This window comes from Aspergillus alliaceus (assembly GCF_009176365.1).
Source record: "Aspergillus alliaceus strain CBS 536.65 unplaced genomic scaffold BDW43scaffold_58, whole genome shotgun sequence".
In the NCBI taxonomy this organism is placed as follows: Eukaryota; Fungi; Ascomycota; class Eurotiomycetes; order Eurotiales; family Aspergillaceae; genus Aspergillus; species Aspergillus alliaceus.
In genome coordinates, this window is record NW_022474741.1 from 199,382 (window position 1) to 215,220 (window position 15,839).

Consider the following 15,839-nt stretch of genomic DNA (forward strand, 5'->3'; position numbering starts at 1 on the left):
AATTAACCATACAGGATATTGCCTCTCTTACTGTAAATCAGCTATAAGATACAGTGAAGGCAGTTATAGTTAGTTAATAAATTGAGAATCTCACTATATAATGACTTCTACAGAATATTGAGGCAATTGAGATATATATTTCAGGATCTTTTGTCTACAAGCTAAGGATATGCTCTGAGATCTGTAGATTGATTATATACTATAGGATACCTGTCTTTTGGATGATAATTAATTCCTTAGACTTGTGTAATCTCCTTGTTCTAATCTTGGCTAGTATAGAGCTTTCTGAGGATACCTTCATGTTAGCAAATGCTGCTATCTGTGAGGTAATAATAATATCCAATCCTGTTACAGTTGCATAGTTCTTTCATTATATATATAATACTGTCCTGGATGGCCTTCTTGCCACTAATACAGGCTATATTGGAATCCTTGGAGATCTTTCCAATTATTTTGCTGTTATAGAGACCAATGGTCAAGGCATGCTGTACCTGTATATATTAGTATAGATTAAGAGTAATCTTGGTTTTACTACTTTATATGATTAGCTTCTAAAGGATGAGCTATTTGCTGCTTACATGATTCATTATCTGGAATTAATTATTATACAAGGTATAGATCAGAGTATCCTGCAGGACTCTAAAGTGAACCTTTCTATAATACTGCCTTCCAGAAAGGAGCATGAATCCGATAATGATTTTTATCTTAGATTATCCTATAACAGCAACTCTATTATATATAAAAAGCAAATCCATTCACGGAATTATCTCTTAACCTGCTTTAAATATTAGTAAATAGGATCCAGCAAAAATACTTGCTACTTTAGTATATTACAAGATTTGGTTTCTACTTCTAAGGTGGATAAGTTTGGATTAATTCACCTCACTTAAAATTATACCTGGATAAACCTGTGGAATCCAGCCATAGCTAGCTATATCCATTCAAACTAAGATATCTCTTGAATCCTAACAGTCTCTAAATTATTGTCTCTAATCCACTATATTATTAATTATATAACTAAAGATAATATATCTCCCTGGTAAATAATAGTCAAGGCGGCTTTGTTAAAGCACTTTATTAATAAAGCAAAAGTAGCCAATTCTCTAACAGTAACTGACCTATATCTAAAAGAAAAAGATATAGATAACTTTACTTTACACTACTTTAACTCTCTCTCTTATAACTATAAGATTAGTGGAGTCTAAGTTGTAAGTACTTTACTCTAACTACTGATCTACTATATTATTAGCTATAACTTTATCCAGATTAATCTCTGGTGACTGAGATAATATATGCGCGCGGCTGTTTAACTAACCAACTTCAATAATAATAGCTCCATGAGTAAGATGGCAGAGAAACCCTATATTTTTAAAGTTGGTAATTTAGCTCCTGTAAGTGTTTTTAATAACTATAAATAGCATGGCCTGTATTTGGCTTCCCTGTCCTTGTTTGAATACTGCATGCTTATATAGACCAAAAATATATGTGACACATCAGTAGATGATATGGAGTTTGATCCGAAATATCCCTGGTATGCCACACATGTACAATACTTAGCCTGTACTCTATTCCAGGTGGCTATGGTCACATTTCATGGGCAGCTCACTAAGTGCTAATCTGCTGAGGATGCTGTTCCAGGAGGCCACCTGAAAACAGAGTTAATTCTGAATGATATAAGTAAGATAATGCTGGGCTTATTTATTTCCTGGGAGGATCTCTTTGTCCACTCTCTTCAATATACTATAAAACTGGATATATATACTTATGTATAGAAGGCTATAGAGCTGATACTACTGCAGTATAACTAAGTCTTTATGTAAAATATCAAGCTTCTCCAAAAGTCCAAGAAAGACTGTTAAGTAGATATAAAGTTATAGAAATTAGTAAACTATACTTCTGACTTATATATCTATAATATTAATGAGTTTGAACTAGCAGATTTTTATTTATATAGTAAAGATAGTGAAGAACTTATTTCTCTTCAAGATAAAATATTTAATGCTAAGATATTGATTACTGCTTTCCACTTCATTGCCAGATTATAGGATTGAGAGATACACGTCACCGGAAAGCATATTCCTATAATAGACTAGCCAATAATCTACTTTTATAGTCTGTAGCTTAAAAACCTTTAATCCCTTAATATCTATAATACTCTAGTATATAAGACATCCGGCCTTAGGTTCTTCCCTTTATTAATACTCCAGTATTGGGAGGTTTGGCTGAAATAACTTGCCAAGTCTAGTAAAGAAGACACTACAAGTTATGATTTATTTATCTCTAGCTTTAGATTTCCTGACTCTAATTTAGAGATTAAAGATAGTATTCTAGAACCAATACTAACCTTGTTAGACATAAATGCCATCACTATTATAGCACACTAATCTTAAATCAGTGATCTTTCTACTAGTGCGGCTCTTTACTCTCTTATCAGTGAAGATATCTCTCTTAATGTAAAATAGTGGCTAGTTATGGAAAAAGTATTATTAGAGACTTTACACTAGAAAGATTATACTTATAATTCTATAAAATATCTGCAAATCCTTCTTTATATTGGAGGAGAAGATGGCGTGGGTAAGAGTCAGGTTATTAAAGGAATTGTGGCTGGTATAGACTTTATCTAGCATAAGTATAAGGTTATACTCATAGCCCTAACCGGTATTGTAGCTGATAATATTGGAGGAAATATATACTATATATTGCTTGGTATCTCTATTGATTGCTCACAAGGCTCAGTAGTGAAATCCTGTGTGAGAAGACTCTGGTCCTAAAAGACAATCATGATTATTGATAAAGTTAGTATAGTAGATCTGAGTATACTTAGCATGATAGATAATTACTACAAGGTCATACGGTCCTTGAATAGAAATTTAACTAATCTTTTTAGAGGACTTCCAGTAGTTATCTTGATAGGTAATTTTTTCTAATTTCTACCTGTTCACGGCCCAGCACTGTGGAAGAAACTATAAAAGAATAATAAAAAAGATAAGAATAGTTAGCTGATTTGGCACTGTTTTTAAAATATGATTATTTTAGATAAATAGATAAGACAGGTATAAGATACTTTCTTCTAAGACCTGCTATCCTGAGTAAGGGCAGGAATATTAATAGATAATGATCTATCTTTACTTAACTCAAAAGCTATTATCTCTCTTATTATATCTTAACTAGGTGATGTGACTGCTATAGTAAAATTAAACTTACTTCAGTATCAGATTAACTGCATTCAAATGGAACACTTTGTATAAACCTGATACTAAATAATCTATATCTTTCCAGCTGTCCATAAGCAAACTAAGTCTACTAATCCAGTTTATTTAAGACTCTGTGTTAATGACCTACTCCAGCAGCCAGACTAAGACACTAAAATCTCTTTTTCCAGGCTTTTTTTATATATTATCAATATATCTGCTATAATACTCACTAATAGCTGCACCGCGCTGGAACTAGTTAATAAAGTAGCGGGAACTGCTGTCAGTATTGTAATAGATTTAACTGGCAAGTTTGTCTTTCTATAAGAAAGCTGACTATATCTAACTTGATATATCACTAGCTAAATTCTTTAAAATTAATAATCTCTATATACTTTACACTAAATCGCCTGCTTGTATTCTATTCTGACAGAATAAATTAAAAGCCTCTGGCTTTAAAGAATTAGAACTGTTTATTATACTGGTATTTCTATTAGAGAGATCTATCTCCTTGAAAGGCTACTCCATGTGAAGAAAATAAGTTATAATATATCCGGCATTCTGTTTTACAGACTATAAAGTCTAAGGCTTAACACTTAAAGCTGTAATCCTTGATCTTAAAGATAATTTAACCAGATAAGGTTAAGATAGCTATAGAAAGTATTACTTAATATATATTTAGTTGTCTAGACTTCAATCCTTGAAGAAATTCTATCTATTACAGTAGATTAATATAAAAGATATCAGCTTTAAACTAGATCTATAACTATAGACTAAAATGAAATAGCTCCAAGATCTTAAAAAAGAAATTATTATAGTATAGTATCTAGATTCTTAGATTAGTAGCTCTATTTTAATCTAAAAGTTTAACTCTTTCTATACCAATTCTAGGCTTGAAGAATCTTCTAACTGGATAATATTAAATATTCTTACTAAAATATTACTCTTAATATATATAACTCTCTAGAGTATATTTATTCAATATACTCTATATTCTGTAGAGTACTAATCTTGAAGATCTTCTCTTTATACCTGATCCTCAGTATTAAAAGAAATAGAAAAACTGTAAAATCTATAAAATAAACTGCTCTCTATCTGTATCCTTTATTCTAACTTATAATTCTAATCTTATAATGATAAAATAGAATATATTCTTACTTAAAACTGATTTGTTTATGCAATGCGGGCAGGGTGTAGCTACATTACAGGCAGGGTATACTATACTATTATCAGGCTGAATTACTATTTAATACTGTATTTTCTTATTCCTATTTAAAGCTCTTACTTCTATATTTCCCGGGTTTCCTAAGCGTTTCTATATAGTAATCTTCTTTAGCTTTTTATAGATTTCCTCCTTGAAAAACTGTTAAATATAATTTCTGAGAATATCTCTAAATATAAACTTCCCTTCTACATTCTATATTCAAGACTTTATTGACTATGTTGAACCGGATCTAACCCGGTCTAGTAAGAGTCTTGCTCTACAGCTATATATTTCACTTAATATCCCTGAAAAAGATATATTTTCAGATAATATTGAGTAAAAAGATATCCTAATCCTAGTTTAATTTTTCAGTAAACTGAACCAGTCTGAGTATTATTTATCTAATATATTTATTTACACCTGGGACTCTTTTTTAATAGCTACTATATAAAATCAAGACTTTTATATTCTTCTATATACTCACACAGTAGACTAGTAAGAAGCTTCTTAAACTTGAATAATATTCCTTCTCAAGTAGTCCAGTTATCCAGAAAATCATGAAGATACAGATTTATACTTTATACACTGTTTAGAGACAGTCTAACTAACTGTAATACTCCTTGCTATAGTAAGTAAGTGTGGAGAATAGCTGAATAATGGCTTAAAACTCCTATATTACTATCTCTAATTAATAGTTTATAATAGTTCTAGCCGGACCTAGCATATATTTTCAGTTACTATCTATTTCAAGAATAGCCAGCGCTAGATCAACTTTTTACCACTAACTTCCAATACTTAAGTATTCATTACTGGACATATCTTTAGAGTGACTAAAGAAAATCCATAACTTATAATAGTAATAGATAATATACACTTTCTATTAATACTGGCCTAATCTTTGCCATTAACTCCATCTTCCGCAATAGGCAAGCAAAAATAACCGGACCAGTAGACACAGCAAGTTACTACTGTAACTCTATTAAAGTCTATTAGTCTACATGATATAAATTCAATTCTATTTTATTATAACAACTCTTCTCTTTCTACTTAAGAATACTATAAAGGAATTGACCTTACAGAGCCGGACAATAATAAGGACACTTAAATCACATTAACTGAGATAGTAGTTAAACCTGAATTATTTCTCTAGTTAAGCTTATCTATACCTGAGTGCTGTTCTCAGAGACTACAAAAAACTTCTTATACTAATATACTTGCTATATCAAAAAGATTATTGTAACTAGTAACTGCCCAGTATTTTTAGCTATTTATATTTCTGTTTCTAGTACAGTGAGTTTATCACTTGTTTCTTTTATTTATTATATAATTCTGATATATTTAATAAATATATGCTGAGCTATACTTGCTATATTAAGATAAAGATTATGTTATCTAGCTAGTCAAGTAAAATATAGTGAATCTGTTATTTTACTTCTACTATTACTTTACTTTTTAGTGTTTTTATTCCAGTTACCTTATACAGCCTTTCTTATATTTCCTAATCTTTATCTTATCATCTATCAACATCTATCTTGTCTACTATCCACTTTTATCTCAGAATTCACTACTTGCTGCTGTACAGTTCTTCTTGTAAGTATCTCTCTATATAACATATTCTAAGTACTCTATTTTCTAATTTAGCTGATTCTTTAGCGCTTCTAATGGCCAGTATCACTCCTCATGTTTCTGCCCCTGGCTGTCTTGTCAACAGTAAGTACAATCGGTTGTTTATTATCTTAGTTTATATTTAACTCCTTCCTTGGCCTTTTAGGCTATGTTAAAAGCCTTATCAATGGTATCAGTAACGATCTTGATCTAGCCCGTACACAACTCCAAACTGTAAAGAACACTCTATACCTTAAGAGTCCCCTTCAGAATAATCCTGGCACCCGCCTCTCTTCTACCGAGAAGCACTCAGCCCTTCACACTGGCTATGATAATCTTGATAATCTTATCTACTTCCTTGAAAGTGTCCTTGAGAATGTCAAGGCCGCCATGAATCTTATAAATAAGGGTTAAGTATTGTGCTGGCCTTTCAGGAAAAATAGCTGGCAATATAACTTCCTGCTCTTAGGATCTCTACAACTGCTTACCCCCCAACTAAACATGGAAGTATATTTATCTTTTCAAAATACTGCTCTCCAGAAGCTTGTCTATCTCTTCTTTTTAGTTATCTAATACAAATACTCATTCTTCTCCTTTCTTTCTACTTTACAGAACCAATCGATTGTACCTTGTATGACTGGGCCACCTTTTCTTGTGCAGTCCTCATCTGTCAATAAATTTAAACTGCAAACTCGGATGCGACTCTTTGCTTCTACTAATGTCTTTATCGTTTCAGGGCTTACGGCGTGCGGCAGCGCGCGTCACCAGTACTAATACGGTGGTCTGCTGACCTGTAACCTGCGCCTAATCCTATGACAAGACTACGCCCTACGTCTTTGTAGAGTCTCCACGTTCACGTGTGACATACGCTAGCTTATTGTGAGGTCATCAAACACTGAAGACCAGGAAAATATGAGGCTGCAAAGAAGCAAAATATACAAATATCATTATAATAAAGAAATAAATAATACAGGATATATAAATTAATTATCATTGAATCAGTGAATACTTTCATTCAGTCTGGATCCAAGACGGATGTCGGGTGCTTTCGGCCAGTCAGCGCGAAGTGCTATCACGACAGCCTACGGCTAGCACGTACTAGGGTATAGGGACCCTTCGCGGAGATTGAGGTTGAATCAGAATGAGAAACGGCCCTGCCCTCGAAACGTATTATTAATACGCCGCAGCGTTGCTGAAATGAGCATAACATTAGACCGCACATGATCAAACATCAAACCCGTAAAGTTCATGTATGGCTGCCGACTAGTGACTACCACAATATTCCATCACGTAACGAATCTGTATAGATACGAAGCTTCATTCGCACTCGGAGCAAAATATATAACCGGATGTAACATTCAGTATATTGGGTTACATCGTTTTAATGAACGCTGGGTCTGACCATCAATGGCAACCCGGATTGTTAATCCATAGAGGTAACAGAAATGTAGGTGGGAACTAATGGCTGTTGTAGTACTATAGTTGGATATAATGTATATTACAAATTCTCGCAAAGTGGTAAAACATATGATTGTAGTATTAGTATCAGACGGCCCGTCGGCGGGAAGCCTTATCCTTAAGCCTAGTGTGAAAGCAGCAATCGAACAAGAACCTACTCCAGAGAACTTGAACTAGGACGCACAACAAGCTAACCCCTTTTGGGGTTAGCCGCCCTGACAAAGCTGAACTTTTTTATTATGCTTTTTGGAGCTTACCAGGATAGTGATCGACCAGTAAGGCGTCCAAGGCCCCCCTAGACTTCTGCAGAACCCATTCAAACCCGAACCCAACCAATTTCTTAACTTACTTATTATGGGTTTTAGGTTCCTGACTATAACCTATAATCTGTATAGGTAATCCATTGGGTACCCATTTATATATTAACAGGGTAAATACAGGGATTTATATAGAAAGATATACTTAGTAAACGGTTTTATAAATGCCAAGACCATGTTATAAATGCCAAGACTATGTTTATATAGAAATAGATTTAGATAGGTAATCTATAGACTATAGGTTACCTACATAGGTTTTGGGTTGGGTTGGGTTATATGAGGTTCATGATAGGTTTCGGGTTGAGCTGGGTTATACGAGGTTCATGTTTTGGGTTGGGTTGGGTTATACGAGGTTCATGATAGGTTCTGCGGAAGTCTAGCCCCCCCCCCCCCCCGCAGTAACAGTTCGACAGACTACTACATGAGAAACCGTCTGCGTGGTTGGCTATATTCGCTCTCCTATCTTTAGGAATGGATTTGGGAGTATACTAGTGTCTCTGTGTGTATCTGATAGGCCACAGTTACGTTACGACGGGGCTATACACCTTTGTTTATGGCACGAGTAAAGCGAACATTGATGAATGCCACAGCAGCTCAAGTATATAAACCCTTCTTCCTCCGCTCTACATCTGCACAGCTCATCAGCTCAAGATACTCCAGCTCATCAAGCCTCGTCTTTTACCTTGTTCTCTATCATTCCAACTTCAAGAATCTCTCCCCCTTCCAAGATGCGTTTCTCCATCACCGCCGTCGCCGTCATGGCTGGTCTCACTGCCAGCGGATCCGCCTTTGTCATTGACACCTACAGTGACAATAACTGCGGTAGTGTCGTCGAAACAGGCGTCAATATCTGGGACAACACCTGTGCGACTTGGCCTAAAGGTTTCAAGTCTTTCAAGATCAAGACCTGGGGGGGCACTCATCAGAAGGGGTACTTCTTCGCGGAAGGTGGCTGCGGGAGCCTTCCTGGGGCCATTCGCAATGGCTATGTGGATTCCACAACAAACGACTTCACACTTGGAGACTGCAATACTTTCAACGGTGCATCTGCGAATGCGGTTGCTTCGTACGCTGGTTGATAAGTTTAGGAATTCAACCAGGTAAGCCCTTATGTCACGATGATTGAAGAGAAGCTAACTGTACCCTAGAAGTATAGTGGTATTGTGAATTGTTGCAGGGAGGAGAGATGGAAAGAAAGAAGAATTCGCAGACTCTCATCTATCTTTACTTTTATCAGTCCAGTATGTTGGATGTGTTCCATCCTGAAATAGCGATAAAGGCAATTAGAATCTATCTGTTTCTTTGGTGATCTAATATTTATTCAGAATAATAGTTCTATTAAGTTTTACTGCAGTAGTAGTGTATGGTTATCATCCTGATAAGTACTAGATTCCGAAGAATTTCAAATTGCGTTAGTGCGGCCGCTTTTGCGCTTCGCATCCTATGTGGTCTTCAGAAATATCAAGTTCAGATATGATCCTCAGGATTTACAGAGAGAATAGAAGTGTTGTTGCCTTCTTAAATAGGTTTTTACTATATTAGGGTTGGGATTTATACCACACTGTAGAATGCTAATATACTTACCCTTACTTATCTCTCTGATCAAATGCGCTTCTAGAAGCCACGGTTCAAGGGCCTGATCCTTACTTTTTTGATTACAATTACAAGCATGTATATTGTCTTAGAGATAGTGTTTATTACGGAGAAAGGCTCTGTTGGCAACTGAAACAAGACTCTAGACAAATTATCGCTCACCGCTTTCTACCGGGCTCCCTTACTACCACTAGACTAGCACTTAAACTGGACTAATTTCAATTTGCGGGGTTACGTTACATTGCTGAGACCGAAATTCGTCGAGCGAGCCTAATCGGGCGCATACTTGGATGGTGCCGATGCGTCGGCAGCCTCCCGAACCTCCGGCAGGCTGCCGACGCATCGGCACCATCAGGACATGCTCCATGCACTAGTTTCCCCACAACCTAGAATAATCTTCACTAGCGGCTCAGGGACTAAGGATAGAGCATGCTCAGACTAGTCATGCCATCTGGAGCCGGATATGTTTAGCAAATTTCGCTTTGTTTAGCTCAATCCTTCTGTATGGTCCCTGCTACTTTGTATCGGTTAGTGAATGATATAAAGGGAGGCAATTGCCATAGCATGTGCTCCGATTCTGTAAGATGGTCAAGAGGCAAAACAGTTATGCGTACGCTTAACGTAATCCACGTACGAGCTGCGCAGCCCCAGTAAAACTACACGCCTCCCTATATCGAACTAATTCAAGGACCTACTATGCCACCAGAAGCGCGTAAAAAACCGGAAAATTCAGCTGAGCAAGATGGGCGGCTCTTATTAGCTATATCTGCTTTAAAAATCAACAGTTCTCAGCTGTACGGGAAGCAGCGCGCTCGAAGTAGCGCGTTCTCAGGTGAGTCTTGTCCGTGGCTTACCCCCATCTATTGTGCACTCACCCAAGCTCGCGGCCCCTTCTGCGATCTGACTAGCTAGTTGTCCCCCCAGTTGCCTACGTTCGACAGAAGCCTTAAGAGGGATTGAGGAAGTTAGGTTCAACACATACGGTTGATACTAACAATGTAGATTAAACGGAACAAAACATAATGGCTTGAGGATTTCAAGACCTACAATCCCAGTAGCCCAACGCTTTAGCGCCTTTATATGGTTCGCTTCACCTCTGGTAACCAGTTTTACATTAAGTGTTATGATAGCGACGAAGAGGATGGGTGTATGATATTCTTCTGCCTATCTAAAGCCGATGAGTGGAGGCAACGTTGCCGGAAAGCAGTGCAAACTGGTGTACCGATATACTGGAAATCACCTACCTAGATGCAACCACAGGATGAATTAGTGGACAGTCAGCCTATCTTAAATAATTGGAGTTGTATGTTCTGTCAACACGAAAGACTTGATGACGCTTAGATCCGAGGTATCAAATATATCAACTTCTCGGTAGTTCTCAGAAAACACAACGTGGTAAAGTTTTCCCTTATACTCTAGAGAAGACATTAGTTAAGCAAAAAAAATATATGCAAGGCAGGTATTACCTGGATGAGGTTTCTTTGGTGCTGTATTTGTGAAGTCTAGAACAATATATTGTTCCATTTCCCCTGATTGTATCATGCTATAATATTGACCACCTGTTTCAAACCTTCTCATATGTTCCACGACCCGATCATGTTCTCGGAGAAGTTCTAACCCCCACTTCTTCTTCCCAGCAATAAGGAAGTCAATTGTGCCACCCTTTGGCCCTGTTTTGATTATAAACTCGGGTGACATTATCAAGTGGCCATCCAATATAGGAAAAAGACAACGGTAGAACTCCTTCTGGTACTGATCTTCAAGAGGCGATAAATTGCCCCCCACCGCCATGGAACGAGGGGCATTGGCCAGCTGATATGGTTGGAAATGAGTAATAGTATCGATCGCTAGTTGGAGAGGTGTAGTAAAGTTAAGGTTGTTGTCGGGAACAGGCGCGGTGAAAAGGGAGTGGCAGTACCTAAATATTCTATGATTTAGTGATACACCATATTTTATAGAACCCACACTTACCACCTGTGAATCTGACTCGCAAATATATAGCGTATATCATTATCTGACCTCTCAGCATGAAGCCATCCATTGCGCCAGATTCCTTTAAGAGCCTGTTTCAATTCTTCGTTCTTGGTTTCAAACTTAGATCCGTAAATACCATCACAGGTGATAGCTGCCTTGAGGACTGTAGCTGTATAATGCTCTTGTAATATTCTCGATGAAGGTAAGCCTCGGGTAAACGGATAACCTTTAATGTAGTCGAAAAATTTTAGGGGCTGGCGGAAAAGAATATTGCTTGCTATTGCCCAACTGATAGCGACATCATTTCGCACGAGCTCATAAAGCGCCTATTATGCAAAATATAAATGTCAATAGATTGATCAGTGGTATATCTTGACTGTTAACTCTAGGGTAAGGCTCACCGGTACGTCTTGCAGAACACGTGTGAGGCTCGTTAGCAACCCTACATGTCCATTACTACATGCAAAGAATCCTTGTTTCAGGTCTGGTGTTAGAGCTATAGATGGGCGTATGACGATGGATGCGTAACAGCCTACCACCTCCATAGCCTCATCCTCGTCAAGCAGGAGACCAACAGGCCTCCAAGGTAGTAGGCCCAGACTGTGAGTTTCAACGCCTTCTGCTGGTCGTAAGGAGATTTGCTGCTCGGCAGCAAAGACCATCAGAGTTTGCACATGCTCTTCCTTGCCAAAGCCCGAGAAGCCCCTATGTGGTGAGCCATATGACATAAATAGAATTATGAACGGGCTGGTACCAGGCTCAATACGTTTGAAAAAGTCTGCCCAAATTTCATGGTCCCAGTATGACTGCTGCGCTTCATCTAGAAGCAAATAAGCTCGGTAGTTGATCCAGCTGCGGCCGTGTACGCCGGTCTCCTGCTCCAAATGCGCGGCCCAGCCTATCTTACTAATTTTCGGATCCCATCCTGTAAGGGAGTGTATAGGCGTCGCCTGACCATACCTCTCGAGTAATTTATTGAACCACAAGATTCATCAAGACAGTTTTTCCTGATGCCGGTGTACCGTTCACTCGAACGATATGATAATGATTGACTCGGGCGATAAGCTCATCCACTAGTTTCCCTCGCGAGATAACATAAGAAGGTATCTCTGTAGGAATCAACACTTAGAATGCTGTCACATATATTTTAGAGTGAACTGTTTACCGAAAGGGCGGGCAATTCTGGATCGAGGGGAAGTTGGCACAGTAACATCATGTATGGCTGTGGGTTTGGTGACAAGAATTAGCTGCCGGTCTTCAATTCATAAAAGACGTAAAGGACTAACGAAAGTTAAGGTGCAGAAGCATTGGATGCATGCAGTCATCACAGGATGCCTGAGTGACATCCAAATCGGAGATACTGTATCCAGAAGTGCACGTGCACTGGAACCCATTCTTGCCCTTCCAAGTACATGAGCCCATAGTGATGAGTATGCTTCGTCGTTGTTGGATGGGAGAGTCTGGCGTGTTGTGTTGCTGTTGGGTTGGAGAGGGCGGTGTCAGAAGCCTTGGTGAGCGAGAAGGCGAAGATGGAGGAGTAGCTCGGAAATGAGACACAGATGACGTGTTATGGGAAGGTGAGCTTTTAATCATGCTGAAGCCTCAAGAATGACAACTAGCCATTCTCGTTCGTGCTGAGAGTGAGAAGCTTAGCCACAGGTGTCACTAGAACAAGAGAGGGCAGAAGTTAGCGGTACTCCCGGTACATTACTTGGGAGATTTGGTAGTAGCCGAACTAAATGACCTACTTGGAGCGCTATAATTGAAGGTACCAATCGAAGAGATACGAAGGTTGGAGTATAAGGGGGTGGATGATATTAAAATGAGTTACAGCTCCCTCTCTTGTGATTGAGGCTGTATCAACTACACGTACGTAGCCTACTGAGGATCGGATGCCATTTAGATAGATACTCAATTATATGGACGACTGTATAGACTATCTTAACCGCTTGCTTCTCTCTAACTAATGGGTAAAGCCTTCAGGGCTTGGAGTTGGTGATCTGGCCAAGCCACTAGGACCACGAAGTATCGTATAGATTCATATCTCTAACTTATAGGTCAAGCCTTCAGGGGTTTGGTTTGGTTTGGTTACTATTTAACGTCATTCGGCGGATCACGCGGCAACGTGATCCGCGGCCGCCATAGGGGCAACTGGACGTGCTACCTAAACAGAAATCTCACTAGGAACTAGCTAAATACATGCTTACAGTAACAAATCTGAATAATATATATTAAAAAAGAGTGGAAGAAGCGCCTGGCACTATCCTGGCCTGTCTTCTGGTAGTAGAAACCTGCTTTGGTTATCTATAACTAGAAAGGGATGCTGTCTATCTCTACCCAGATAGAAATATAGACTGTTACACTATTCAGTGCTTGAGCAGCCCAGTTCAGGTATATGTCTTTGAAGAAGAATAAATATTATATAATATAGTTAAATTCTTTAGTTCCAGCAGTTGTACTAAGGAATCAGTTGATAGTCTATAATAGACCCGCATTAAGATACTTCTATCTATCTTTCTAGTACTTCCTGGTATAAGAATAGAAGAAGAAGTAGGCAGGAGACTTTAGCCTGCTGCAGAAGTAGATTACTAGATAATCTGAATAATAGTATTTTTCATAATATACTGTAAAGTCTCTATAATCTGTACAGGTAGCTATAAGCCGGTCTAGTAGCTAGTAGAGAAGATTATATTCCTTAGAGTGACTGCTCTTTGTATAGGGTCTAATATACAGATTATAATAGGCCTGTAGTACCGTCTTTATATATATTACTGAGAAATCTGTATAGAGTTACTGTTTTATCTTCTGCCTGAGATATGACAGAGAGAGATATAGAAGTTATTAAATATTATATCCTGCTTAGCAAGCTAGTCTGCTAGTTCATTCTCTCTATTCTAGATTGACCTGTAATCTAGTATATCTCTAGGAACATATAGACTAAGTTTAGCAGAGATAATCCTTCTTTCTATTGTATTAAAAGCTATTAAAAGATATCCATAAGCCTATATCAATAGAAAGCCAGTCTGTTATCAGCCAGAAGACTGGCTGCCGCTAGATTATTAAGTAAGATAGTTAAGTAGATGGTAAATTATATATATAGCTACTGGATTGCAGCTTAGAGTTTCTCTACTGTACCCATAAGTTCTGTATTATAGACCTCGTTTTGGGACCGGCAGAACCAAGCCCTAGGTAATAAGGATAGAGCCATAATATACTATATATCTATAACCAGCACCATGGCCTGTTTATGAGCTGTCTGAGTAGTCTGATATCTGCAGTGGAACAGGAGTATAGTCTTTACAGGATGTTGGAAGCATGTATAGTGGCAGGAGAGGTGCCTGTATTTACATGTGTTACCGCACAGGTGTAAAGATATGTCAGAGCATAGTGTTAAGCCTTGTTTTGAATTTGGATCCTTTTTATCCGCTACGCGCATAATTGGGTGCTCAGCGTCCAAGCTTGTGTATCTGACAGTTGCTCTCTGGAGGGTGCTGTTAAGTAGAGCTCCTGGATCAGGCAGATCTGCCTCACGAAGCAGTGCTGCGGTAGATGTTGATTTATAGACAGGGGGAATGGCCAGAGCGGCTAAGCGGAACAGGGATTGTAGGGACCCATTGCATTTTCAGAGCTTCGGCCTAGGTGCCGCTATTATAAAACCTAGATATAAGCTACTGCTAATGGCGATACAGCTTAAGCTAATATACATTTATAAAGCACCTATATTAACCGACCATCACGTCTATCCTGTCAAGCCAGTATTAATGATCCCCGATGCTAGGCATTTCAGAGCTTCGGCCTAGGCGCCATGATTATAAAGCCTAGATATAAGCTACTGCTATTAGTTGCTTTGGTACCGCATGCGGATCAATTGATCCTGTGCTAACAGCTCAGCTACTCAAATGGCTGCCTCCGACTAGGCGTCAGACATCTGTCTCTCCCTTTACCACTGCGGTGAGCGTTGCTGACCAGACACTGAGGGTCAAATATTAAACTGGAATTTGTTTCGAAGATTCTGTGGGACGTAGATGCAGAGATTGAAGAAAGTGATGAGTTGTTAGGGATAGTCTCATATTATTATAGATATAGTAGTCAGATATAGTTGACTGGTTGGTAAACACTACTGTTTTTTGAGTAATTCATTCTACTCTGTGAAAGTATCTCCCGGGCTAGCTTATACATTATAGATGTAGATTTTATTTTTTTTATTCATATGTCTTGTATATACTAGTACAGGATATGAAGTTTATATAGCATAATTTTAAAAAAAGATAAGTTTTGGACAGTGGTGACGGTTAACCTGGGTTTCAAAAGAATATTGAGGAAGGAAATGATATGTTGGCTGGGGATTCCGGCTGGCGGTCCTGATTGGACCAGCCAGTAGGGTGATCCGGCCGACAAGCGTTTAGGTGTTAGTGGTAGGATAGCTGTAGATAGTAGGAAGTATGATCCCCACATAGAGCCCTAAGATGATATATCTTCCTATATGATCTATACCTC

General features: G+C 38.2%; 3 protein-coding genes across 3 annotated transcripts; 2 read left to right on the forward strand and 1 right to left on the reverse strand.

The window, feature by feature from the left end:
• Positions 1–6,056: 6,056 nt before the first annotated feature.
• Positions 6,057–6,414, forward strand: BDW43DRAFT_315462 (uncharacterized protein; the record flags this gene model as incomplete). Its single annotated transcript, XM_032048062.1, has 2 exons — positions 6,057–6,105; positions 6,167–6,414. The coding sequence occupies 2 exons, from the start codon at positions 6,057–6,059 to the stop codon at positions 6,412–6,414; spliced, it is 297 nt and encodes a 98-aa protein (XP_031895801.1).
• Positions 6,415–8,503: 2,089 nt separating this feature from the next.
• Positions 8,504–8,854, forward strand: BDW43DRAFT_303534 (uncharacterized protein; the record flags this gene model as incomplete). The annotated part of the gene is made up of 1 exon (XM_032045429.1): positions 8,504–8,854. One exon carries the CDS (start codon positions 8,504–8,506, stop codon positions 8,852–8,854), a length of 351 nt encoding a protein of 116 aa, XP_031895802.1.
• Positions 8,855–10,655: 1,801 nt separating this feature from the next.
• On the reverse strand, positions 10,656–12,935 carry BDW43DRAFT_322502 (uncharacterized protein; the record flags this gene model as incomplete). The annotated part of the gene is made up of 7 exons (XM_032049566.1): positions 10,656–10,783; positions 10,835–11,286; positions 11,340–11,668; positions 11,744–12,304; positions 12,342–12,451; positions 12,508–12,564; positions 12,629–12,935. 7 exons carry the CDS (start codon positions 12,933–12,935, stop codon positions 10,656–10,658), a joined length of 1,944 nt encoding a protein of 647 aa, XP_031895803.1.
• Between the last annotated feature and the right edge of the window lie 2,904 nt (positions 12,936–15,839).